This window comes from Nomascus leucogenys, chromosome 10 (genome assembly GCF_006542625.1).
Source record: "Nomascus leucogenys isolate Asia chromosome 10, Asia_NLE_v1, whole genome shotgun sequence".
NCBI lineage: Eukaryota > Metazoa > Chordata > Mammalia > Primates > Hylobatidae > Nomascus > Nomascus leucogenys.
Genome location: NC_044390.1, coordinates 34,392,695 through 34,420,095, shown reverse-complemented (window position 1 = coordinate 34,420,095; position 27,401 = coordinate 34,392,695). Strand labels below are relative to the sequence as shown.

General features: G+C 35.9%; 1 protein-coding gene across 1 annotated transcript in view; it reads right to left on the bottom strand.

Annotated features, from left to right (window-relative positions):
* Nucleotides 1-27,027, bottom strand: part of PTPRR (protein tyrosine phosphatase receptor type R) — a 274,788-nt gene extending 247,761 nt beyond the window's left edge. Inside the window, exon 1 of the mRNA XM_003259539.3 lies at nucleotides 26,540-27,027. Coding sequence (XP_003259587.1) covers nucleotides 26,540-26,597 — 58 coding nt within the window. The 5' untranslated portion in view covers nucleotides 26,598-27,027. The remainder of the gene's footprint in view (nucleotides 1-26,539) is intronic.
* Between the last annotated feature and the right edge of the window lie 374 nt (nucleotides 27,028-27,401).

Genomic DNA, 27,401 nt, shown 5'->3' with positions numbered 1-27,401 from the left:
AAGCTCACTGAGGTAAGAAATCTGAGTGTACTTATTGTGGCAGCAACTTTCAGTAGTCCAAACAACATCCATCGTCTCCTTACTTCTGTAAGTAATATGGCCATCTAGATAGAGACTACATTTCTCTCAGTCTTCCCTGCAACTAAGCATTGCCATTTGATCAAGTTATAGCTATCGGAATGTGAGTAAACAGATGTTAGCAGAGATGTGATATGGCCTTCCTTTCTACATTTCCTCCTTTGTGCTGGCTGAAATGCAGATTGTCTGGTAGGAGCATGAGGTAGAAACCATGTGTCAAAGATGGTAGAGCCCTAAGACAAAATACTCTGATCCCTGATGAAAGTGAAACTACCATACCAACCTCACAGTTCCCACTCCGATTTTTAGAGGAGAGAAAAATAATTTTCTATTGTTTTACCTGCTATTATTTTAAGTATCTTTATTAGAGCAATTGAATTTATTTAGTAACAAATACATTCATCTTTATTTATTCCGTTAGATAAATATTCATTGCATTGCATAATGGCTTCTCCTGTTTGCTACTGGCCACAGGAGGAAATAGATAATACATATGAATCAAAAAGAATATTACTAGGTCAAATACCAATTAGAAAAGCAAACGACATCTGTTATATAACATAGTCCCTAGCAGTGGTACCCCAGATATTCCCTGGAAATGCCTATGATAACAAGTGCTGTCCTTAGAAAATTACTTACCTCTTTTTTACAAGAATTCTTCTCCAATCTCCTATTATTTTTATCTTTTACTTCCCAAATCATGCAAGCGTCTGCACTTTGTTTTGTTTTTCTTGCAAATTTCAGCTATTTATATGCCCAAATTCAACAGCATTATCATGGCAGATCTAGTCCTCATGCTACTGGGCATTGTAAATTTCTCTATTTTCTCTTAGGTGAGAGACCCAAGTTCATTTATGCATACAATATACCTTTCCCAAAGCACAGAATCATCTCTAAATCAGTGGTATTAGAAAAGTAAACTAGGATGAAATTAGTATATTATTTTATTTCTTAACCCCAAAGGAATCACTTCATTGTAGTGATATCAGATAGTTTTTCAGAGGGAAAGAAGAAAATTACTCTCCTTTCAGAAATGTAGAAACTCTTCTAGGACACTACAGTATTATTTAGTAAATTACTTTTTAGTAAAATACTAAATAAACACCTTGTGGTCAGAAAGGTCATATACATCTAAAACATTTTAGCACCATTTTCCATTAATAAAACAGTGATAAGAATAACAACATTGAAGTATCCTGTTCTGAATTCCATTATACTACATATGTTCTTAATGATAGCTTCATTTCCAAATCTGAGGAACTCATTTAATATGGAGAAATAAAATGTACAATTATTTAAAGGTCATCATTGTCCAGTCATCATCTTTGGCAAACTATGGGTGGCTTGATTGTTTAAAAAAAGTTATGGTCGATTTAGCATGCTCAGAACTGAAGATGATGATTAATTTCCATTACTATTTCAGGATCTACATAAAATATAATTCAAGTGGTCTAAAAAGATAAAGCTACTGGTAACAGAAGATAATTCTCATACTATCTATTACATCGTGGAATAAGGCACTTGGGCTAAGAAAATAACCTATCTTTATAACCCCACATGAAAGTTGAAGGGATATTGGTGAAACAGAGTTGCTGAAGATGCAAGACGTATATGTTGGTCACGCAAGGCTTGATGGAAAGCAAAGGCTGTAAAAACTAGCAATTCCTCTACTCTGGATTCTCGATAAATAGTAAATAAAAAGAAAAAAGCAGCTTAGAAGACTGGAGAAAGTAGATATCTTAAAAGAGGAGAAATAACTGACAAACTGAGTAAATTACACAAATATCTCCAATCTTTCTTTTTATATGTTATCAATCACACTAAGTCTTTTCAGAGCCACTTTATCTAAATAGAAAAGTCCAGTTAATAAAGGTGTTCTAAAATTGGCCTACCAAAAAAGGGACAAAATCTAAGTTGAAGCACAATTGAAACACAATGAAAATTTCCCAACCTTATCCACTTGTCTGTGTGAATGAACTTAGTCCTGCCTTGTTCCTGAGTGACGAGTTCTAAGTTAGCAGTGTAATATTAGGTGTCCTACCACAATCATTAGGTAAGAAAAAAAATGTCATAGTGCTGTCCTTAGATTCTCTGTATCAGAGCTACCTGGGACATGATGATACAGTTTCTTAGACCCCAGACTAGAACTACCAAAGCATAATCTCTATAGATGTAGCCTAGGAATCTGGATTTATAATAGAATTCTTATGTTCAAACTCTGATGTTTGAGGACCACTGACCTAGTGTCTGGAATTAGTTTTGTATTTTCTATCCTCAAATGCTACCTCTGTATTTCCTCCTTCACTTCAGCTTTATGAATATATTCAAGTAAAAATTTTGGAAAAGTGAAGATTGAGAAGCCAAGTTATCTATTAGTGAAGCCGTAATTCTAAAGCAGCCAACAATCATAGCTCTTTTTCCTCTCTCTCCTATCAATACCTGACCCTGGACTCAGATGCAGGTGTAGAAGTGCAAGAAACTCACTTCAAATATAATGATATGGACACATTTAAAGCGAAAGAGTGAAAAACAACATATCATGAAAACCTAAGCAAAAGAAAGCTGGAGTGACTGTATTAACATCAATTCAGCATAAAGAAATTCCCAACGATAAAGAGGGACATTACATAATGATGGACATATGATGCAATGTACATAAGAATACATAATATTCCTAAACATATATGCATCAAAAATGAGCTTAAAATTCATGGAGCAAAGCTGACAAAAATGAAAGGAGAAATGGGAAAATTCACAATTATCGTTGAAGATTTTAACTGTTCCCTCTCAATAGTAAGTAGAATGAGGAGACAGAAAAGAAGCAAAGGCAAGGTTGTAACAGAACACCACCATCAACCAACTGGATTTAATAGGCGTTTATAGAACACACAACCCAAAACACCAGAATACACATCTTTTCATGTGCTTATGGGGTATTCATCAAGACAGATCATATACTGGGCCATAAAATAACACATGTTGAAAACTGAAATTATACAAAGTATACTCTTTGACCATGAAGGAATTAAACTAGGAATCAGTAACAGAAAGAAAAGAAGAATATTTCCAAAATTTGGAAATTAAAAAAACACATTTCTAAATATCCATGGGCCAAAGAGAAAGTCACAAGACAAATTAGAACATATTTTGAACTGAACTAAAATAAAAATATAACATATCCTGAATGGTATTGTCTAGGTTTTCTTCTAGGGTGTTTATGGTTTTAGGTCTAACATGTAAGTCTTTAATCCACCTTGAATTAATTTTTGTATAAGGTGTAAGGAAGGGATCCAGTTTCAGCTTTCTACATATGGCTAGCCAGTTTTCCCAGCACCATTTACTAAATAGGGAATCCTTTCCCCATTGCTTGTTTTTGTCAGGTTTGTCAAAGATCAGATAGTTGTAGATATGCGGCATTATTTCTGAGGTCTCTGTTCTATTCCATTGGTCTATATCTCTGTTTTGGTACCAGTACCATGCTGTTTTGGTTACTGTAGCCTTGTAGTATAGTTTGAAGTCAGGTAGCATGATGCCTCCAGCTTTGTTCTTTTGGCTTAGGATTGACTTGGCAATGAGGGAGGACTTCATGTCTAAAACACCAAAAGCAATGGCAACAGAAGCCAAAACTGACAAATGGGATCTAATTAAACTAAAGAGCTTCTGCATAGCAAAAAAAAACCACCATCAGAGTGAACAGGCAACCTACAGAATGGGAGAAAATTTTTGCAACCTACTCATCTGGCAAAGGGCTAATATCCAGAATCTACAATGAACTCAAACAAATTTACAAGAAAAAAACAAACAACCCCATCCAAAAGTGGGCAAAGGATATGAACAGACACTTCTCAAAAGAAGACATTTATGCAGCCAAAAAACACATGAAAAAATGCTGATCATCACTGGCCATCAGAGAAATGCAAATCAAAACCACAATGAGACATCATCTCATACCAGTTAGAATGGCCATCATTAAAAAGTCAGGAAACAACAGGTGCTGGAGAGGATGTGGAGAAATAGGAACACTTTTACACTGTTGGTGGGACTGTAAACTAGTTCAACCATTGTGGAAGTCAGTGTGGCGATTCCTCAGAGATCTAGAACTAGAAATACCATTTGACCCAGCCATCCCATTACTGGGTATATACCCAAAGGATTAGAAATCATGCTGCTATAAAGACACATGCACACGTATGTTTATTGCGGTACTATTCACAATAGCAAAGACTTGGAAGCAACCCAGATGTCCAACAATGACAGACTGGATTAAGAAAATGTGGCACATATACACCATGGAATACTATGCAATCATAAAAAATGATGAGTTCATGTCCTTTGTAGGGACATTGATGAAGCTGGAAACCATCATTCTCAGCAAACTATCACAAGGACAAAAAACCAAACACCACATGTTCTCACTCATAGGTGGGAATTGAACAATGAGAACACATGGACACAGGAAGGGGAACATCACACACCAGGGACTGTTGTGGGGTGGGAGGAGGGGGAAGGGATAGAATTAGGAGATATACCTAATGCTAAATGACGAGTTAATGGGTGCAGCACACCAACATGGCACATGTATACATATGTAACAAACTTGCACGTTGTGCACATGTATCCTAAAACTTAAAGTATAATAATAATAAAAGAGAATCCCTATGTAGAAACCTATGTAGATAACCTGAATTAAAGCAATTAGAGAAACCTAAAAACAAACAAACAAACAAATAAAAAAACCCAAAAAGCTAGCCTAGTAAATGAGTATAGGGATTATGAAATTTTTGCTTGTCTTCAAATTTCTAATTCAAAGTGATACTTCTATAAATGTGAACCCAATGCATTAGTCAATATATGCACTTTAAAAAAGACACCTCTTTTATTTTAGTTGTTCTCTTATTTATATCATTTTTCTACAGTTTATGTTTTTCTTTTCATCATCACTTAGTCTTTTTTTAACTCCTTGATACACTTTATATAATTATTTTTACATATTATATATTCAATAAATATATATATTTTAAAAATCTTTAACCTATAAAAAATATATAACATGTCATGATTTGTGAGATGCAGTTGAAACAGTGCTTAGAGAAAAAAGTATACCATTAAGTGGTCTCAAATCAAAGGTCTCAAATCAAAAATATAAGCTTCCACTTTAAGAAACAAGAAAAAAAGCGTAAAATAAATGTAAAGAAATTAAAATGTTAAAAGTAGAAATCATTACATTGAAAATACAAAAAGAAGAGAGAAAAATGAGTGAAACAAAAGCTAGTTATTTGAAAAGATTAGTAAAGTTGATAAAACTCTAGCAAGACTGACAAAGAAAGAGAGAAACACAAATTTCTAATATCAGAAATGAAAGGAGGGATATCATCACAGACTCAGCAAATGTAAAAATGTATAAAAAGGAAAATAACAATCATCTACACATCAATTCAACAATTTAGATAAAAAGATCAATTCCTTGAAAACCACAAACCACTGAAACGCACGAAAGATGAAATAAATAATCTAAATTGTGCTAAAATTATAAAAGAAATGAAATTTCTACTTAAACCTTTTCTGAATAAAAATCTTCAGGACCAAATGGCATAATTGAAAATGTCTACCAAACATTTAAAGAAAAAGATAACATCAAATCTATATAATTTCTCCCAGAAAATAGAAGGGGGAACATTCACCAAAATCATTTGATGAAGCCAAAATTACCCTAATAACAAAAGCAGATAGAGACAATCCTAAAAAAACAACACTATAGACCAATATTGCTCATGAACACAAATGTAAAAGTCCTCAACAAAATATTAGCAAATTGAATGCAGAAATATATAAAAAGACATATGCCACTACCAAATGGGGCTGATTTTCCTGGGAATGTAGGGCTGCTTCAATATTTGAAAAATAATCTACATAACCCACTCTATTGAGAGTCTAAAGAGGAAAAATAATAGTCATACTAATTGGTGGAAAAAACTATTTGACAAAATTCATGTCTATTCATAGTAAGAAAAAATTAAGTAACCTAGAAATAGAAGAGAATGTTCTCAACCTAATAAAAGGTACCTACACCAAACCCCACAGTAAACATTACGCTTAATAGTGAAAAACTGAATCCTCCCCTTCTAAGACAAGGAACAAGGCACCCATACCATTGCTATATAACATTGTATTAAGAGTCCTAGTCAGTGCAATGAGACAAAGAAAAGGAGCAAAAGACATAAAATGGTTCTATTTGCAGATGACATGATTGTCTATATAAAAAATCCCAAGGAATTTACCAAAATCTTCCTAGAACTGACAGGTCAGTTTAGCAAGGTCACAAAATACAAAAGCAACCTACAAAACTAAATGGCATTTGTATAAGTTAGCAATGTATAATTGAAAACTAAAAGTAAAAAAAAAAAAAACTGACCCCAAAATAAAATACTTAGGTATAAATCTAACAGAACATGTGCAATATATATATATATATATATATATACTGAAAACTATAAAATGTTGAACAAAAATCAGAGACGACCTAAATAAACAACAAATATACCATGTTCATGAATTAGAAGACTCTACATAATGAAGATGTCAATCATCTCCAATTACAATAAAATATCACTAGAATTTTCTGTAGATATACATATGCTGATTCTAAAATTTACAAAGGCAAAATAAATAGAAAACTAAAACAATTTTGAAAAAATAATAAAGTTAAAAAATACTGCTCAATTCTAAAACTTACTATAAAGCTATAGTCATTGAGGTAGTGTAGCGTTGGCAAAGAAATAGACAGCTCAATGGTGCAAAATAGAGATTTCATGCAGAAGCATGAAATTAGATTCATATATCACACCATATACAAAAATGAATTAAAGATTTCCACATAAAATCCAAAACAATAAAACTACTAGAAGAAAAGATAGGCAAAAACCTCCACAACATTAGCCTGGGCAATGATTTTTTTAAAATATGACCCCAAAAACACAAGCAACTAAAGCAAAAATAGACAAATGGGATTGTATCAAACTAAAAAGCTTCTGCACAGGAAAGGAAACAATTAACGAAGTCAAGTGATAACCCACAGAATGGGAGAAAATATTTGCAAATCACACATCTGATAAGGAGTTAATATCAAAAATACATAAGGAACTCAAACAATACCAAAAAAATTAACCTAGTTAAAAAATGGGCAAAAGATTTGAACAGATATTTCTGAAAAGACGACTTACAAATTTCCAATAGGTAAATGAAAATATGCTCAGCATCACTAACCATTAGGAAAATGCAAATTAAAGCCACAATGAGGTAACACCACATACCTGTTAGAATGGGTTTATCAAAAAAGATGAAAGTTAAGTGTTGGCCAGGATGGGAAGAAAGGGGAACTCTTGCACATTGTTGGTAGGAATGTAAATAAGTACAGGTGATTTCTTTTCCAAAATGCTTGGGACCAGATATGTTTTGAATTTTGGATTTTTTTGGATTTCAGAATATTTGCAGAATATATACTAATCAAGCATCCCTGATGAAAAGGCCCAAAATTCAAAATACTCCAACAAGCATTTCCTTTGAGCATCATGTTGGTATGCAAAAATTTTCTATTTTAGAGAATTTAGTGTTTTGAATTTTTGAATTAGGGATCCTCAACCTGTACAGTCATTATGGGAAATGGTATGGCGGTTCCTCAAAAAAACTGAAAATAGAACTACCATATGTTCCAGCAATCCCAATTCTGGGTGTATATCTCTCCCAGATTAAAATGAATTGTCAAAGAGATGTCTGCACTCCCACATTCACTGAAGCGTTATTCACAATAGCCAAGATATGAAAATAACCTAAGTGCCCATCAATAGACGAATGGGTAAAAGAGCATGGTACTGCTATAAAAATAGGCACATAGACCAATGGAACAGAATACAGAACCTGGAAATAAACCCAACTACTTACAGCCAAATGATCTTCGATAAAGCAAACAAAAATATAAAGTGGGGAAAGGATATCCTTTGCAAAAAGTGGTACTGGGATAATTGGCTAGCCACATGTAGAAGAATGAAACTGGATCCTCATCTCTCATTTTATACTAAAATCAACTCAAGATGGATTAAGGACTTAGATCTGAGACCTAAAACTCTAAAAATCCTAGAATATTGGAAAAACCCTTCTAGATATCATCTTAGGGAAGGATTTTATGGCCAATAACCCAAAAGCAAATGCAATAAAAACAAAGATAAACAGCTGGGACTTAATCATTATTAATTAATTTAATTAAGCTTTTGCATGGCAAAAGAACAGCAGAGTAAACAGATAACCCACAGAGTGGGAGAAAATCTTCACAATCTATTCTCTTTTTAGTTTTTTAAGGAACCTCTATACCATTTCCCATAATACATCTGACAAAGGACTAATATTCAGAATCTATACAAACTCAAAACAAATCAGCAAGAACAAAACAAACAATCCCATAAAAAAGTGGGCTAAGACATGAATAGACAATTCTCAAAAGAAGGTATACAAATGGCCAACCAACATATGAAAAAATGCTCAACATCACTAATGATCAGGGAAATGCAAATCAAAACCACAATGCAATACCACCTTACTCCTGCAAGAATGGCCATAATCAAAAAATCAGAAAACAGTAGATGTTGGCATGGATGCAGTGATCAGGGAACACTTTTACACTGCTGGTGGGAATGTAAACTAGTACAGCCACTATGGATAACAGTGTGGAGATCCTTAAAGAACTAAAAGTAGAACTACTGTTTGATTCAGCAATCCCACTACTGGGTATCCACTCAGAGGAAAAGAAGTCGTTATACGAAAAAGATACTTGCAAACACACGTTTATAGCAGCACAATTCGCAATTGCAAAACCGTGGAACCAACCCAAATGCCTGTCAATCAACGAGTGGGTAAAGAGACTGAGATCTATATCTATATGAGATACTGAGATATATAATATATATATATGTCTATATATATGTATAGCTATATCTATATATACACACAATGGAATACTACTCAGCTATAAGAAGGAATGAATTAATGGCATTTGCAGCAACCTGGATGGTATTGGAGACTGTTATTCCACCCCCTGTACTCCCAATAACCTATGGGAAAAAAGAGAAGAGGTAGCATGTACATATAATGTAATACTATTCAGTCTTATAAAAAGAAGGAAATCCTAACCTTTGTAACAACATGGATAAACCTAGAGGACATTAAGCTGAGTGAAGTAAGGTGGGCACAGAAAGACAAATATCATATGATCTCAGTTATATGTGGAATCTAGAAAAGTAGAGAGTAGAATGATGGTTACCAAAGGCTGGGACAGGGAATGGGGAAGGAATGAGGAGTTGTTGGTTAAAGGATGTAAAGTTTAAGATAGGCAGGAAATATAAATTTTGAGATCTATTGCACAGCAGAGTGACTATAGTCAATAATTTATTGTGTATTTCAAAATATCAAAGCATAAATTTGAAATGTCTCACCACAAAAATTCTAAACAAGTGAGGTGATAAATATGTTAATTGTCTTAATTTAATCATTCTACCCTGTATACATATATAAAAACATCATATTTTACCCCATACATATAATTATGATCTGTCAATTAAAAATAATGTAAATCAAAAATAACTGCTAAATAAAATTTAAAAAATGAATTCAGAGAAAGTATTACCATTTGATTTTCAATAAAGGTGAACAATAAAGGACAGTCTTTTCAAAATTACATTTAAAGTATTAGACATCCATATATAACAAAATGAACATTTACCTAAACTTCACACCTTATACAAAATTAACTAAAAAGGTTCATATATCTAAATGTGTAATGTACAAACTACAGAACTTTCAGAAGAAAACATAGAATAAAATCTTTATTACCTAAGGTTAGGCAAAGGTTTCTTAAACATGACATCAAAATCACAATCCACAGAGAAAAAGATAATCTGGATGGCATCAGAATGAAAAGAAATTTGCTCTGTGAAAGATACTGTTAAGAAAGGGAGAAAGCTACCTAGAGAGTGGGAGAAAAATAATTACAAATCACATATCCAACAAAAGGTTTGTAACTGGAATGTATAAAGAACTCTCAAAACTCAACAATTAGAAAACAAACCAGTTTAAAAATGGGCTAAAGACTTGAACACTTTATTAAAGAGGATACATGAATAGCAAATTAGCAAATGAAAGTATGTCCGTTTCTATTAGCCAATAGGAAAATGCATATTAAAAATTGTGATATGATATTAGAATTGCTAAAATGAAACGTACTAATAATACTATGGAGGATCTGGAGCAACTGGAAGTCTCAGACCTTGCAGGTGAGAATGCAAAATGGCAAAGGCACTCTGGAAAATGGTTTGAGTTTCTTGTAAAGTTAAACACATACTTACCATATGATATAGCAATTTCACTTCTACATTCTTACTCTAGAGAAATAAAAATGTATATTCCCACAAATGTCTGTAAACAAATTTTATTAGCAAGTCTATTCATAATTGCCCCCAAATGGAAACAACTCAAATGTCCTTCAATGAGTGGATAAACTATGATACATCTAAACAATGTAATACCACTCATCAGTAAAAAGAAATGGGCTATTGATCCACACAACTTGAATATAAAAGGCATTGAGTGAAAGAAGCCAGTCTCAAAAAGTCACTATATTTTTCCATTATATGACATTCTCAAAAGACAAAAAATTATAGTTAAGAAATACAGATCAGTGGTTATTTGGGTGTAGGAGTTGGAGACAAAAAGATAGTAGGAAGTTTTTTGTGGTGAGCGAACTGTTCTGTATCCAGATTGTGGTTGTGATGACATGAATCTATACATGTGTGAAAATTCATAGAACCACATACCAAAAAAGTCAATAGGTTATACTATATTATGTTTTGTAAGCTACTTTTTTCAAGCATAACTATACCAAACATCTTTTCTCATCACTAAATTTAAGTCTTTTTCATAAGAAATATCATCAATGAATTTACATGTTGGGAAGGGACAGAAAGCTAAATTTAACTGAAATGAGGACTGAGTAGGAGATAAAGTAGAAACAAAATAAGTGGAAAAATCAAGTTTAGGTGTAATAAGAGAGTGACTATGTGTTACTAGGAAGGAAAGATAGGGTTGAGGGATGTGTTTTTGGTTTCTTTTTAAGAAAGTAGATTTCGGCACATTTAATCCTCAAGGAGAAGGAGCCAGCTGAAAGGAGTGATCAGATATAAGAGAAAGCAGCTGGAATAATTAGTAGACTGAACTCACCCAGAAGATAGGAGGAGAGAGGACTCAGAGTACAGGCAGAGGAATGAGCCTTGGATTTGAGGAAGGTATTTATTTCATTATATGTAGAGGGGAGGGAGATTAGGGATGTTAACGGGTTTGGTGTTGGAAGTTGAGAAAATTATCTTTTGATGGTGTCTATATTTTCTGTGTAGAAGATGACGAAGTCATCTCATAAGAGAGTGAAGACTAGGGATGAAAGATGGAAGGTTTCAGGAGAATGGAGAGGAATTGAAAGAGTTATTGTAAAGAAAGTTGATATGAAATATGTGGTAAGATTTCTTGTCTTCACTGAGAGTTCAGTGACAGTTTTCCCTACCTGTGAGGGATAGAGTGTCTCTTACAGAATGTTTAGTAAGTAGCTTGTCAAAGATACTAATCTACATTTAAAATAAAAGAACTTTTATCAAAAAACAACATTTACATGAAAATAACCAGTGAGATTTGATGGTCATAAAATTGCACAATTGAAATTTCATTCTGGGTATGACCTTGGTAGTCTCTGAAGAGATCTTTAACAAAGGAAAGAGAAATGAATGAAATTACAATGTTTAGTTAGAGTACATTATGATTCATTATTTCAAATTCAGTGTTGGTTATTCCTGAATGCATAAGGTAGAACAGCCTTGTATACACTCTCTCAGAATAAATCCTTGCATTGCAAGTACTTAAGTCAATGTCAATAACTTGTGAAAGGAAAGAATAAAACAGTGGTCTCTAAAGAGACTTTAAAAAGTGAACAATCAAAAAAAGGCTTTTACTGTGTAATCATTTTTTGAAAAGACAATCATTGTTTTGTTAGGAATGTTAACACCTTCTCTAGAAAGGAGAGATAAATGGACAGCATCAGGGGCTTCCCTTGAGAATTTACGCATGAGAAATGATTAGGCTCCCATTTACTTGATTTGTTAATGCCTCTCAGGAAAATTTAAAATACACAACTGTAGCAATAAAAGTTCTTTTGGGAAAGATGCCTATTTAGTATTGAGAAAGGAAAGAAACATGCTTTTTATTAAGAGGAAAGAATTAAGAAATAAAGGAGGGACCCAGATTCTAATTTAAATGACCTCCCAACTTCTCTCTTCTCATCTGTTAGCTCACCCCAATGAGCCTCAGTCTTCTCATCAGAAAATGTAGGTGGTTCTTGCATATCTACAACTAGATTAGAAATATATTTCAGTAAAAAAGAAGCCACGATTCAGTTAGATTTTGCATGGTCCTGATTTTTTTTCTCTAAAGAAGTAAGTTTTTCCATAAATAGTATAAAAGACCCTTTGGGAACTTACAGAAGCAGGGATTTCCAGAAATTCTACTCTGGGATGTAAGGAGGCTAATATTAAATCTATTATTTAGTTGTTCTATCATTCTACTGGTAACGGTAACAAGAGATAACCAGAATACTAATCTCCAGTTAAAAGTGTCAACAGTAATAACACTAAACCCCACTGATAAACATTACAGCCTTCCCAAAATATGACAACCAATGTTAGGATAACCTCCCAAAATATAACATATGCCATATACAAAGCCAGTTTTATAGAATTCAGTTTCTGTGCCTTAGTTATGTTCCAACAATATATGCATATGTATGTATATATTTGTATGTACACATATTGTTTTGTTTTGCATCCTGCCACCAAATAACCAATTTGACAAAAATATTTATCCTTAATCCAGCCATTTTGTTATAAAAAGTTTTTTTAAAAAAATCAGTTTCTATAAGATGACAATAATTAAATTCGCCAAAATTATAAACACGGACCCAAAAAACACTTGGATGAACTTATCATTAAAAGAACACTTCCAAGGCTGGTCCCAGTGCAGTGGTGTTTACAACTAATTGATCACAACCAGTTGCAGATTTCTTTGTTCCTTCTCCACTCCTACTCCTTCAATTGACTAGCCTTAAAGAAAACTACAATAAAATTTTAACACGTCCTTCCAGGACTGGTTTTTCTAAGACCCAGTCTATGCACTGGCTACTAAGATGTGAAAATATAATTCTACCAGGAAGTGTTGTGACATTCTTTAATATTATTTAAACTCTCCACATATTTGACCAGTGATGTGTCCAATACATCTATAATAAAAATAAAGAAACCAATGGCAAAGTAATCGTTCTATTTTTGTAGTGCTAGCTCTGATCGCTTCTATTTAAGAGAAGAACCTGAATCCCATTAGAGTAATGGATGATTTTAATCACCTTGTAAAGTTTCCTCACATGTTTTTTCACATTTCCCAAAATATTCTATTAGGAAAAGCGGCTCCTCCTTCCACTCTCAGCCCAGCATAAATACTCTGGATATCTCTTACTTCTCCCCGTTTATCCACTGAAAGTTGAGCTGAACAGTGTAAACCTCTATTTGGGAGTCACAGAATTGACAGCCGTTTCAGGAAAAATCCATTGTCTGCTATTTGCTGGTGGTAAAATTGCAACGAAAGGGGTTCATGTTTCCTGATTTTTGCCCAGCTTTAATAGAGTTATTTTTCATTTGATAAATATCTATTACCAAGTGGAACATAATACAATTAAAACAGTACCTTGGGACAATGTGACTAGACATAAGTCATGAAGAAAGAATGAGCATTAAGACCTTGGGCCTCAGACTCTGTTGGAAAAAGTGAAATGTGTGCCAGCTGAGGTATAGCAATCAGATGTCCCCCAGTTTCTGAAGTATTGAGTCAAAGGATACTGGGAGGAGAGGTTGACAGGAGTGAATGCTACTATATGTTAAAGGTTGTACAGCCATTAAGAGAGGACTATCAAACTACACCCTCTGGGAAAAGGCAGAAAAATGCTCATATGGCTAGAAAGCTAAGACTGCAGAAATCACAGGAATTCAGTTCCATATGCCCTCACTGAATAATGAAGTAGTGCATTTAGAAACTAATTTTATACGTCGTTCATTGTTACACAAACAGCTAAAATATAATTGTTTTCAAATAAAGATTAGAAACTATCTCCATTGTTTTCATAGCAGAGTTCTCCAGACGACTTAAAAACTGGGCTCCAATTTTAAGACAAAGGAAAAAAAAGTGTCTGTTTTAAGAATAATTCTCATAGCAGATTAGGAATTATATTAAAACATAGCAGGTGTATTAGTCCATTCTCATGCTGTTAATAAAGACATACCAGAGACTGGGTAACTTATAAAGAAAAAGAGGTGTAATTGACTCACAGTTCCGCATGGCTGGGAAGGCCTCAGAGAACTTAGAATCGGCAGAAGGGGAAGCAAACACATCCTTTTTCACACGGCAGCAAGTGAGAGAATGAGTGCCCAGCGAAGGGTGAAGTCCCTTATAAAACCATCAGATCTCGTGAGAACTAACTCACTACCACAAGAACAGGATAGGGGAAACCACCCCATGATTCAATTATCTCCACCTGGTCCTTCCCACAACAGGTGGGGATTATGAGAACTACAATTCAAGATGAGATTTGGGTGAGGACACAGCCAAACCATATCAGTGGGGAAAGAGGTCTGTAGTTGGTCACTTGAAGAGATCCCTGTCCTGGTCTCCCTTGCCTATGTTTTGGGATTCGAGGGGCACTTGGTAGACCCTTTCAACACTGCTATTCCATCTTGTTCTTGCTCCTTCATCCACCATTTGAAATTAATGGCACTGGGCTAAGGCTCTGCTTTCTAATGATTCTTTGAAAAATGAAAATTAAGGAAGGGCCATATAATTAACAGCTATTCTTATCTGAAGTAGATCAGTGTGGCATATCCTTTCTGAGAAGAGATCTATCCTGGAATAGGAAGCAGAAACTACCCAGTTTAGCTGAGGGTGGAGAAGAAAGAGAAAATTGGAGATTGAAGCTCAGATTAGAAACACAGTTCCCAAGTGTAAACTTCAAGACATGAAGGGCTGGTGGAGGGAGGACCTGAGGGGCCCTGCCAGCAGTGAGAGCTGATGCTTCAGGGTGAGGTATTGGGTACCAGAGGCACAAGACAGGCCTGGACTGGCAGGAATTGATCCTGCACCCACTGGGAATTAGCTGCAGACTCAGCAAAACTTAACCCAAGGGGAGACAGGACACCTGATTCGCTAATTGCATGTGTGAGAACTCTGTTTGATTTCATAAAGTGCATACCCTCCCCCACCACACACACATCAGAGATATGTGAACAGGATTTTCAAATTGGAGTATGCAAATTGTGCACAGGCATGAAGAATCACTGTCCAGATCCTCAGCTTTTTCCTAAAATTGATCTGCTTCAGAATGTACCTATAGTCAGAGACACATTTCATGCTGACACTCCTTTCCAGAACAAAGCTTTTCAACAAACTTTACAAAAAAAAGGTACACCTGTCACTTAATCTGAACTGAATCTCTCTATCAGGGTAGAAAAACTTCTTCAAGTCTCCACTCAAAGGAACAAAACAAAATATTAGTATAAGGAAAGCCTCTGTTAATCAGGGCCGCTTTCACATAAACTCATTGTAGGATATCAAACTTTCCCTGTCTAATACATATTTCTCTAAGACTGAAAGTCAGCATTAGAAGTGGAGTGTTTTGGCCTTTGTTGGATGTTGTGGATTCATATAGTCTGTAGAGTAGGGTAGCAGGAGTGATGATACCGCATGTCCTACCCAATCCCTGAGACTGACAGATGCTTTGTCAGAAGAAAGGTTGCCCATGGTGGCAGTGCCTCTGGTGGTTAGAGGTTTTTTTTTCTCTTATATACTTGTTTTGAAAGCAGCATTTAGTTTCTTCACCATGAACTTGCTAATTATGAGCATTTAAAAATTTATAAGATGAAGGTTTTACTAGTGTTTTAAAAATTGGGACATGCTTATTTGATTTTCATAGCATATACTCTTCACAAACGAAGGTTTTAGAGTGATTTTTTAAAATAGGTCAATAGTCAATGTGCACCATTTTTCTTTTTATATTTTCTTTTCATTGGTCTTATATTTCAGCTATAGGAAATACAGGACCAATGAAAGTTTTCACATGTTAATACAACTCCTACAACTACTAATATTGAATATAGAATATATTCAGTGTTCCAGGTTCCATGCTGCAGGGCCTTATACATTAGCTTTTTAAATGGGAGAAGATGGGATTTGAACTCAGGTAGTCAGATCCTAGAGCCCAAATTTTGTTTGTTTTTATTGTACTACATGAGTTAAGGCATATTTTTGTTGTTTCTGAAGTATAAGCATGCCATTTCAAAACATTTTTCAATCCTAAAAGGTAAGACAATTATCTTACAAAAGCACCTTGGGTAGAGTTTAGCACATCAAAGGGATTTAGAAAATACTCATTTGTTATCTCCTTCCTGTCTTAAAAGGAAATCTATTTGTCTCTTCCATATGAAATCCAATGCTTGTCTTGAGAGGAAGACTTTTTATTATATTTCTATAGCTTCAGTTAATGCTCAGATTTAGGAGTTACAAATAACATGATAAAATTTATAACTTAAGCCCTCTAAATATCAGGCATTCCCAGTTTGAGGAAATAAAACAATCAGAAGTAACCAATGAATGCCTGATGGGAAATCCTGATCTCTAGAGATACAGAGGTGCCCAGCAATGCCAAGAGCCATGCCCAAATGCCCAAGGGGACCAGGCTTGTGAGGACTCATGAGAATTGCCCTAGTGAGCTTCTTAAATGTCATGGAATTTTCAGAGGCACTGAAACAGCTGCCAGATGTGTCTCTGGATTTGCATAGAGAAGGGAAGCATCATGAAAAAGTTTCTATAACTGAATTCTGAGTTTTCTTGTGAACTATGGGTCTCCAAGGGAGTCAAACTGGAGCTATAAATAATAGGTCACCTGAGGTAAAATCAGCAGCGAGAATAGTCCTGGAAAAGCAGGGTCAGCTGAGTAGCCTGGGTTTTAGGGGAGTGGTGAGTAGTTCCACGAACAGGTTGTGGCTGTATGTGACCTTTTCCATTACGTTCTTCCCATACCCATGCCCCTCCTTTTATCCCTTTACATTCAAACACCCCTGTCTTGGCTGGTGTCTGCAGAACCACAGGCAGCCTTCCACATGGACCTGCAGCCCAATGGTCTAGAAATTCCATGGGCTACAAATGGTAAATAGGAGAGTATCAGTTGGTCAGTAGAGAAGAAGGATGGCCAGAGGAGTAGACAACAGATAGGAAGCCTATAGACCTATGAGCAGCATCCCTGGTCCATGCTTGAGCTTCTCACCCTTTGTGGATCCCTAGAGGGACTAATTAGGAAGATGTATCCTACGACAAGTCTAGACTACCTGCTAAGCAAGGCAGTGCAGTAGGAACTAGACACTTCAGATTTATGTTTATGTGAATGTTACACATTTTCAGTCACAATCAGGCATAGCCAAGAGAAATCTGTATTTCACATTCATTTAAGCAGAACTTGCTGAAGACATGATGTTAGAATTCATGTTTAGATGAAACTTTTAGAAAAGGCATTGGGAGAGATATCTGCAGGGAGGTAGATGTTTTAGAGCTTCATAGTCCACTACAAACCTGCACATATGATCAGGCTCCTGCCTATAGCATACAGATGAAAACTACCAAGAAAAGGCTCAACTGAAAAAATAAAACCACTCAGAATCCAGAATTTATCTAGGTGTGTATGCTTACCCAGTATTGGCATAAACATAAAAAGAATAAGAAATTACTCCAAGGTACAAGTTAACCATTTATCATCTCCTTAGTCTAATCACATAATGTCTAACACTTCTATGACACTCTCTAAGACTGCAAGTTTGGATATATTATCCCACTTAACTCTCAACTACTATGGAGTTCTGCTAAAAAGTTATCTAGAAACATGACATTTCCCCTTGTTTAAATTTCCTCCTTTCTTCTGTTTAAGCTACTTTATTTTCTTTAGGGAGAATTTTAAAAATACTACCTTGAGTCAAGAAGACAAAGAAACTAAATTACTTATGATTGAAAGCCATATATTTACATTAACGGATTTATGGTCTTTCAACCTAACTAACTCACTATGATATTATGTTTGATCATTTTTCCCAGATAAGTGAAAGTCACCCAGTGGTGACCTGATTCTGTGCACTTATTGCTTCCTTTTCTCTCCAGTGTGCCTCAGGAATTGGATCATTAGAACAGTGAAATAGCTGTAGAGTCTTGCTCTGTACATAATGCTGTACAGGCCAGTGAATCACTGTGAGATGCTTTTACTCTGTGCTCATTAAGTGCTCCTTTCCAAAGAATCAGTAGTTTAGGACTGCCTGAGGCCAGTCTTCTCATTTAAGCCAGAAAAAGGACATTGCTTTAAATCTGAAAAAAAAGGAAATAAAAAATAAAATAGAAATAGGAAAAAATAATTCATTTCCCCAATGAACTTGGCATTTGCTAAGTTCTAGACTGCTGCATAATATAAACAATAGTTTTGCTTTGTTGTTGGTCTGTGTGGCTGCAATTTTAATGGACATCAACATCTTAATATATTAAAATCAAATGAGATTTGATTATGAGGAAAGTTTATGCAGTCATTATGAATAAAAATGATTCAAATGGAAAGTGCTAATGTTTACCATATAAATTTGCTAATTGTCTTTTTGTGGCAAATATCATTACTATAGTAGGCACTTATAGTTACATTATATGGTACATAAGCATTAGGAAATTTGATCTTAAAATAATATTTTAGCATTACATCTTTCTTTTTCGAAACTACTAACATCTTTTATGTTGGGAAACATCAACGCTACTCTAAGTGTGTCAGCATTTGTAAATGCCTTGAAGATGAAAAATGCACTCATGGGCCAAGTAGAATCTTTCAAATCCCCTTTTAAAGGAAAAAATGGCTTTCACTAGCTTTTGAATTTGACTCACAGAACAACTTTTAAGATTTAACAATAAACTTACCATAAAATATAACATCTATGTTATCTCTAATACTAATGGCAATGAATGGGCTTTTGATTTGTGATCTGATCATCTCACATAAAGCGATTTTTAAATAATTCACAAAATAGTCTCCATTCTTCAGGTGTAAGAATGTCTTCTATAAGAAAAAATATGTGGGATCCAAAAACTTTATGGTTCTATAAAGGCCGCATACACATAAAATGAGAGAAAAAATGTATACAACCACTCAAATATTCAGACATTTTGTGTGATGATTTGGTTTTTATTTCAGAGAGCAAAGGAGGGTTGAATAATTTTTGGTCTTGATTTATTGAAACCACTGTCTCACACTCCCACCTGATTTTGAATGTGTAAATGTCTTGTATTTGCTCTAGGTAGATAATAACCGATCAGTAATCAGGGTTAGGAGTTCCAGGTCCATTTTGTAGTAGACAACTATCATGCTATGTTGTTTATCTAACTCTTTGAGCTCTTCAAAGTAAAAAAAAAAATCTCATTCTATTCTTAAGTAGTACTGGAAAATCATGCAAGAATGTCTATCCATCTAGAAAGAGTTCAGCACACAAGTACACTAAAAATAGCATCATGCCCATGGGACACAAACTTATCTTACGGACTGTATTTATATAGAAAGTTCTCTGTCCCATCTCCATTTCCTTGTTGTCAATAAGTGTAAATTGCATTAAGGTAACAGTAGTAAAGTCAATTATCTTCTTTATGGTCATGAAGATGAGATATAATCTCTTGGTCAATGTAAATCAATTTATCATAATTCATTTTACCAAATACATTTAATATATGTATTCATTCATTGAACACTTACTGATGCCATATTAGGTAACAAGCGTAGTTCTAGGGAATAAGTATATAGAAATAAAGCTTCAAGTGTGTTATTGTTCTCAAAAAAATTCAGTATACAGGTTAAGTACATTGACAGGGGAATATACAGGATCGAAAAGGGAAATGTAGGAGAGCTACTTGAATGACGTGAGGCATCCAAAAAAAAGAAGATTCTCAAAGTGGGCTATGCCTTATCAACATTTGAAGTTGGAGAAAGAGTCATCTAAAAAAAGGAGCAGAGTATTGGTATTTAAGAGAAATAGAACAGTATGTGAAATGATTCAAGACATGGCAAACCAAAGGAAATTTTGTCTTAGTGTGATATTAGCGTGCAAAGGAGGGCATGATGAGAAGACCTCATTGCAAAAGACTTTGCCTTGCTAATGAGTTTGGAGTTTATTCTAAAAGAAAAGAAGATAGCTGTATTAAAGAATTTTATGGAGAAAGAATATGATCAGGTATGCTTTTAAGAGTTTCACCTCTGACATTATTATAAAGAATAAATTTGATAGGAGGTCATCACAAGATATTATGTGAGAAATAAGGATCTGTCTCAAGGCAGTGACATGATCATGGAGAGTGGAGAACCTATTATGAGAAGAGTTGGAAACCTTTAAGATGAAAGTAGCAAAGGGATGATCTAGGATCAATTATTCATTTCAGACCTGGGTCATTGTGACGAATCCTGGTGTTATTCACAATGTTAGGGAATATTTATCAGAGTAATTGTGTTGAGAAGTGTTGAGTAAAAAAAGATTATTGTGGGGCCAGGTACTGTGGCTCACACCTATAATCCCAGCACTCTCTGAGGTTGAGGCAGGAGGATTGCTTGAGCCCAGGAGGTCGAGGCTGCAGGGAGCCATGATTGTACCGCTGCACTCAAGCTTAGGTGACAGAGTGAGGCCCTGTCTCTAACAACAACAACAACAACAACAACAACAACAACAAAAACAAAAATATTACTATGGAATTTACAATGACTTCTAGGTAATTTTCAATATAGAACCAGAGTTCAGGGGAGATAACTGAGATGGAAATGTGGATTTTGGAATCTTTGACACGCAAGTCTGAGTATAATTATCCAGGGAGATTGTATACAGAGAAAAATAACAAAAAATCAATGACAAGTTGTAGAGAGCACTAACCATTAAATAATACACGGCAGAAGACCAAAAAGTACAAATTGAGAAATGGCTGGAGAGATAAGAGGGAAGCTAGGAAGTAATGACTGTCTGTGGAAGTCCAGTGAGGAAAAATTTTAAAATTCAGAAAGGGATCAAAATAGATAAGTACTATAGAAATGCATTGATAACAAGAACGTACATTATAATAACCTCTTTAATTATGTTCAACCATAGGATGATAGGATGAGGACTGAAGCTGATAGAGAAGTGGGTGAGAAATAAAGAAGAAAAGGCTGAATGTGCATAATGCATCCCAGAATTTTTACAAGTGTTAGATAGGATGTGATTTTCAACGGAATATGCGAGGTGCTATTCTATTGGAGGTGCTAGAAATATGTCATCTCCAATATACATATTCCTATGTCTCTTAAGTACCAACGAAGCAAATCAGTTTTTCCTAGTGTATTAGACTCTCTGTTTGTAAATCAGCTGATCCCTGTAGCCATTCCTACATGTACAAGGCATTTCACTGAGAAGTGAAAATGTAGCCAATCAGCAAAGCATTTGGGCTGAACAATATCTGGCAATCAGTTTGAAAGACATTTTTCCTGAGTTGATTAGTAGTTCTGGTCTAACACAAACCCATCCTTTATTGCCCTTCAGTTCACAAGGACAGCAAAATCTGTTAGAGATAGTGTGTTTTGGGGGCATGTGAGGCAACATGAGTTTTGGACAAATGAGCTCTGTTTAAGTCCATTCTGGAAGTGGCTAAGTGGACTATGTGTGTTTTTTGTGGGTGTTAAGAAGATATTAAATGCAAAAAGAAGAGACCAGAAATATCACTGTATTATGTTATTTATTTAACATATTTATTTAATTTTTAGAAAGATTTTATGTCAGGAACTGCCCCCAGGTACTAGGTAGCCCAGGACCTCCAATACATGCAACAATAAACAAAACAGGCAAAAATATGTGCCCTAAACGGGCTTACATTTTAATACAGACAGGGGAAACTACAATAAACGAAAGTAAAACATATTGTATGTTAGGTGGTGAAGACCTCTGGGGAAAGAAAAATTAAGGAGGGAAAGGGTGCTAGAATTTTTATCTGGGTGATGGGGGGAAGGGAAAATGAAATATGAAATAGGATAACCCCATTAAGAAGGTAATATTTAATTAAAGTCCTAAAATTATTGTGGGATTAAGCTATGGAGATAGCTGGAGAAAGAAAAAAGCAAAACAGTATGAAAGGGTGAGTGCCTGGCATCTTCTAGAAACAGAAGGATAAATATGGCTGGAGAGAGGCAAAAAAAGAAGAAAGTAGTGAGAGATAATATCATAGAAATAATGTGGAGAGAGACTCTAGACCATTGTAAGGTCTATATTGAGTGATTTTCAATGGGAAAAACAAATTCTGGAGTTCTAAGGAACATCTTAAAATATATCATTTACCTGTTAGTCTATCCTTTCTTTTGAGAGTGGTACTTCTGCAAATCACCTCCCAGATCTTCTTGGCACCATCATAGAATACCTTTCTTCTCAGAGACTAGAGAAATTGACTATGCACTTCTCTGAGAGTGAAGAGATAGTTTCAGGAGATACATTGAAGGCAGTCTTTGTGCCATTCAGAAAGGCTGATAGTGTGATGTTCCCCTTCCTGTGTCCATGTGTTCTCATTGTTCAATTCCCACCTATGAGTGAGAACATGCGGTGTTTGGTTTTTTTGTCCTTGCGATAGTTTGCTGAGAATGTGAAATAACAACTTACTTCCTCTTTCTCAGCTTCCAAACTAAAAGTGGTATTTGAAGACTGAGACATAATCATAGGCCAAGAAAACAAACTTTTCAAAACCTCCTTATACATAAGGACGTATGCTAAATAAACATGATGGATGTATGGAAAAAAAAAAGGCTGATAGTAAGAACAACATGGAAATTTGAAAGAACCTTTTCCAGAACTCAAAGAGAAAGCAATGGATTGAAATCAGCTTCTGTATTTTGTTAGCAAAACATTCCCTAGGAAAAAGAAAGCTTTCACATGAGAATTTTTAATATATCTCAAAAATGTACTCATTTGCAACTAAAATACAACCCTATAAATAATATCTCCTCAAATGGAATATGCTTCTTTAGACAAAGGAAGAGGAGAAATGCTGAAGAAAATAAGCTCTGTGGATCTTCCACATAATATTTTTTTACCATTCATATTATTGTGGTGGCTTTTAATTGCCTTCTTGAATATTCCTGAAGTGGTATTTTCAACTGGAGTTTATATATTAAACTGGTTCACGAAAGAGTAAAGAACAAGGACGGTTAGGTAAAAAGTATTTTACACCACTAACTTAATCAGTGGTGGCCCCACTGATTAAGTGGAACCAGTGTATTGTAGAACCAGTGTATAATTTTATATAGTGTGCAACCACGGGTCTGGAAACCTGGGCTTATATCCCAACTATGCAATTAACTACCACTTTAATACTCTAGATCTTCATGTTCTCACCTGTAAAATAAGCAGTTGGATGGACAATAACCACACCTTCCTTGTTAGGCGATCTATAAAAATCGGCTGCCATGGGTAGAGTTTTGTCTAGCTTCTCTAACAAGAACCATGCTTAGTAATCCTTTAGTGTTAATTTACCCAGAGATGCCACTTACACAGCACTGTACCCACTCCTCATTTTTCTCCCATAGCTATTATAGATCAGAGTACTTCTCCCTAGCCAGAATCCGAGTCATAATCTTCTTTTTTCCCCCAACAGTGTCTTAGGCAACCATAACCAAAATAACGGGAGATGGCACTCAAGTTGCAAGCAGTTTGCTACTTATCATTACAGGCATGGTTATATTGAAGGCAACAGTTCCTAGTATAGCTAAAAAGAATGCTTACATCCCGTTAGCCCATTCCTCCCATCTCTAAAGCATTATAAGATGTCATCAGTTCCACCAGCATAAAGCAGTTGCTGATACCCCGGGTGTAACCAAAATGGATCAATTAGCTTTACAGTTAAAGAGACCCGAATGTATAGAATTCATTTCCCTTCTTTATGAAGTCGGCCTCTGTTCTGAGAGAAAAGTCTTCCATAAAAGTAACAAACTCACACATTCAACAAGCAGAGATATTAGTGATTTCTTGATCTTTGTCATCCCGTCCACTTATTTTCTTAATCTCCAAATGTATAGAAGCTTAGACCAACGAGCTGTGTTTGTTTTAGTTCTGATGAAAAGCCCTAACAATGTTATTAGATAACTGTGATCAATTTTAATCTGATGACAGCTTGTGACCCACAAATTGCTGTTTAAAATGAAAATGCATTTAAAATGAAATTGGCAAGAGAACTATAATATTAAACTTGCAATCTGTGATAAAACACCAATATATTTCACTATATTAAATATGAATACAATGAATATTTAGCATCTTGCAACTGAAATATAAAAATGCCCTTAAATGCATTTTCTTATTAAATTAAAATTGGTTGATTAATCTTACTTTTTATGTTTGTTTTGCAAATTAAAAAGTTGAAGTAGAGATGGATTGGATTGGCTTTGGTAATATACCCTTTGGCAGAGCTCCAGGTATAATCTAGGGCTACAGGCTTCTAGGTTTCTCATCTGATGAGCAAAAGTCCTCATTTTTCTCATCCGAAATATTCATCTACAGTAAATCAAGACATGTTTTTCACATGCTTCAGTTTATTTATAACTTTTAAGGTATAATTACTCAAGATGTATCAAATGTGATCTTTAAACTTTTTTATATGTTAATTTTGAAAAAATGACTACACTGATATTGTTGGCAGACCAGCTAAATCATTGCTACCTTAGTAAGAATTGAGATTTTTCTGTAATGAATGTTTGTATCAGTCTATTATTAAGCAATACTATAAATAAAACTCAACCCAATGTGTATGTTTTCATCCCACATTTCAGCATTGAAGAATTGTAAGTGGTAATGAAATAATTCACTACAGCTGTTTGCAAATAATTTAATAATCAAGTCATAGATATTTTCTGGTTTTCAAAATGTACCAAAGAACTATTGAAAGCCCCACAATATAACATCATAATTATAACAATTAACGTGTATTTAATAACAGCTTTAATAATCCTATGCATTATTTGCTCAAAAGATTCATGATACATTTAAATAATAGCATTAGCTGGAATAAGAAAGTACCACATTTCACTCCCACTATTGTACACAGAGAATAAAATTCACCCACTCTTTTAAAAAAGATACTGCAAGGATTGTAATTTCAGAACAATGATTTTTACTCACTACCCCTAGAACATAGTATACACTCAGCAAATGTTGCTTGAAGGAATGAATGGATATGTGCGATTGGATGAGAAACACACTCAGGGAAAATGCCTAGTCTCTGGTTGTTACAGGACTACTGCATGGACAACTGCTGTCACAGTAGGGTTTCTAAAATCTCCCTGCCATATTTTATTTTGGCTCGTGTGTGTGTGACAATGATAAGGAATTCAGCCTAGCAAGTCTGTCTGCATTAAATAGAGGTGCTATGTATGCAAAAAGCAGGGACACCACATATAATATCTCTCAGGTACTTCCCAACGTTTGCTTCCACACGAGACTTGATATTGATTCTGGTGCCTCAAATCTATTTATATTTGGGAGCAGTCTCACTGTTACTCTTGGTTACACCTTATCAAATCTGTCCGAGGGCCAGTGCCCAACCCAGGATTGTCAGCTTTGGAACTGTAATTGTTTTTTGTTTTTTTTTTTAAGTGCCAGCGGACGCTAGCCATGGTGCTGAAAGAGACAAGAGGATTCTATTTGAAACCTTTCCTTCCTCTTATTGGTTTAGAAAATTAGAGTGACAAGAGCAGGGGCCAAAGGAGCCTGGTGCAGCATCACTAATGTGAACCATGTATTTCGATCTTTTGGGCGGAGATGTGGTCCATCAGGTTACTGCCAATGCCTTCCTATGAGCGCTCGCTAGACCAAGAGACCTTATGAATGTAGTAGCCGCTGCAGTAGAAAAGGTTACATCCAGCAGGATGTCTTGTCCCTCTCCTGAAAAATTGACAGTTAAGTGCATAGCCTAGAAACAAGAGCAGGGAATCTAGACGGAGGGGAGGCGAAGGGGGTAGCAAACCTGTATTCATATTGAAAATGTTCACTATTTTCGTATAAGGTAAAGAAAAATCAAGAGCTAATTTTAGGTTAAGTTTTCGGCCTCAGTTTTCCAACAGGTGCACGACTCCCTCACCCATTCCCTGTCAGGTACTGTCCTGCTTTACCTTTTTAGAAAGGCTTTCTTCGCAAGGCAAGCTTTTCCTAGAGTCCTTAAGCATGTGCAGTTTCCCATCTCATGCACAGCTCCGGCTCTAAGCCTGGCAACCCCTTACCTGCAGCGTGAAGATTAAGGAGCAGGCACAGCGCAGGGAAGCCGACTGCTCTCCGCATAGTGTTTGCATTGAGAGGTGGAGGAGAAACTCCACCACGACCCCACTTCAGGTAAAGTGCTGTTAGAAAGAGCCACCGCCAAGGGTCTTCTAGTCTCCGGGATTCAGGTCCTCAGCTGGGGTTTGCAGAGCAGTCAGTCTGTGGCGCCGAGAGAAAGCAGCACCAGCTTCTACCTCCCTAAGAGAGGGAGAGAGGAAGAGGAGTAGGAGGTTGCGGGTAAGGGGAACAGAAGCGCTCAGAGGCGGCAAATGCCTGGCCTTCTGGACGCCCAGAAGCCAAGGCGGAGACGGCAGGGTGGACTCCGCGCCAGCCCAGCAGCCCAGCAGCCCAGCAGCCCAGCAGCAGCGCCGCGGCTACTGAGCATGCCCAGCGCCGGCCCTCACGAGGCAAGGGAGTTTCAAAGTGAAATTCCGCTTCTCCGGGTCTTAGCGGCGGCTTGGAGCAGAGTAGGCTCCGTCGCTGGGGTGGTGGTTGGGGGTGGGGGTGGGGCGTGGGAAGGGGGAAGTGCGGGGGAGGCGCTTGCTGTGGTTACTAGGGACCCAGCGTCCATCACAAATCCGAAGGTGGGGTGTAGCTGAGTGAGAGTAGATGGGGGCATGACCAGAGGAGTCAGAGGAGGGAGCTGATGACAGTGTCAACCATGCCACCCACCCTACTCTTTCCCCAAATCTTGATTTACAAGTGGACCGAGCTCACTGCTGGGAATTGGCATTTGCAGATTGACCAGCTTCCCAGGACTCGCCTACAGGAAGAGAGGTGTCTTCTACTGCTGAGCATTCTGGCTGCTTGGGGGAAGCGTTCCCA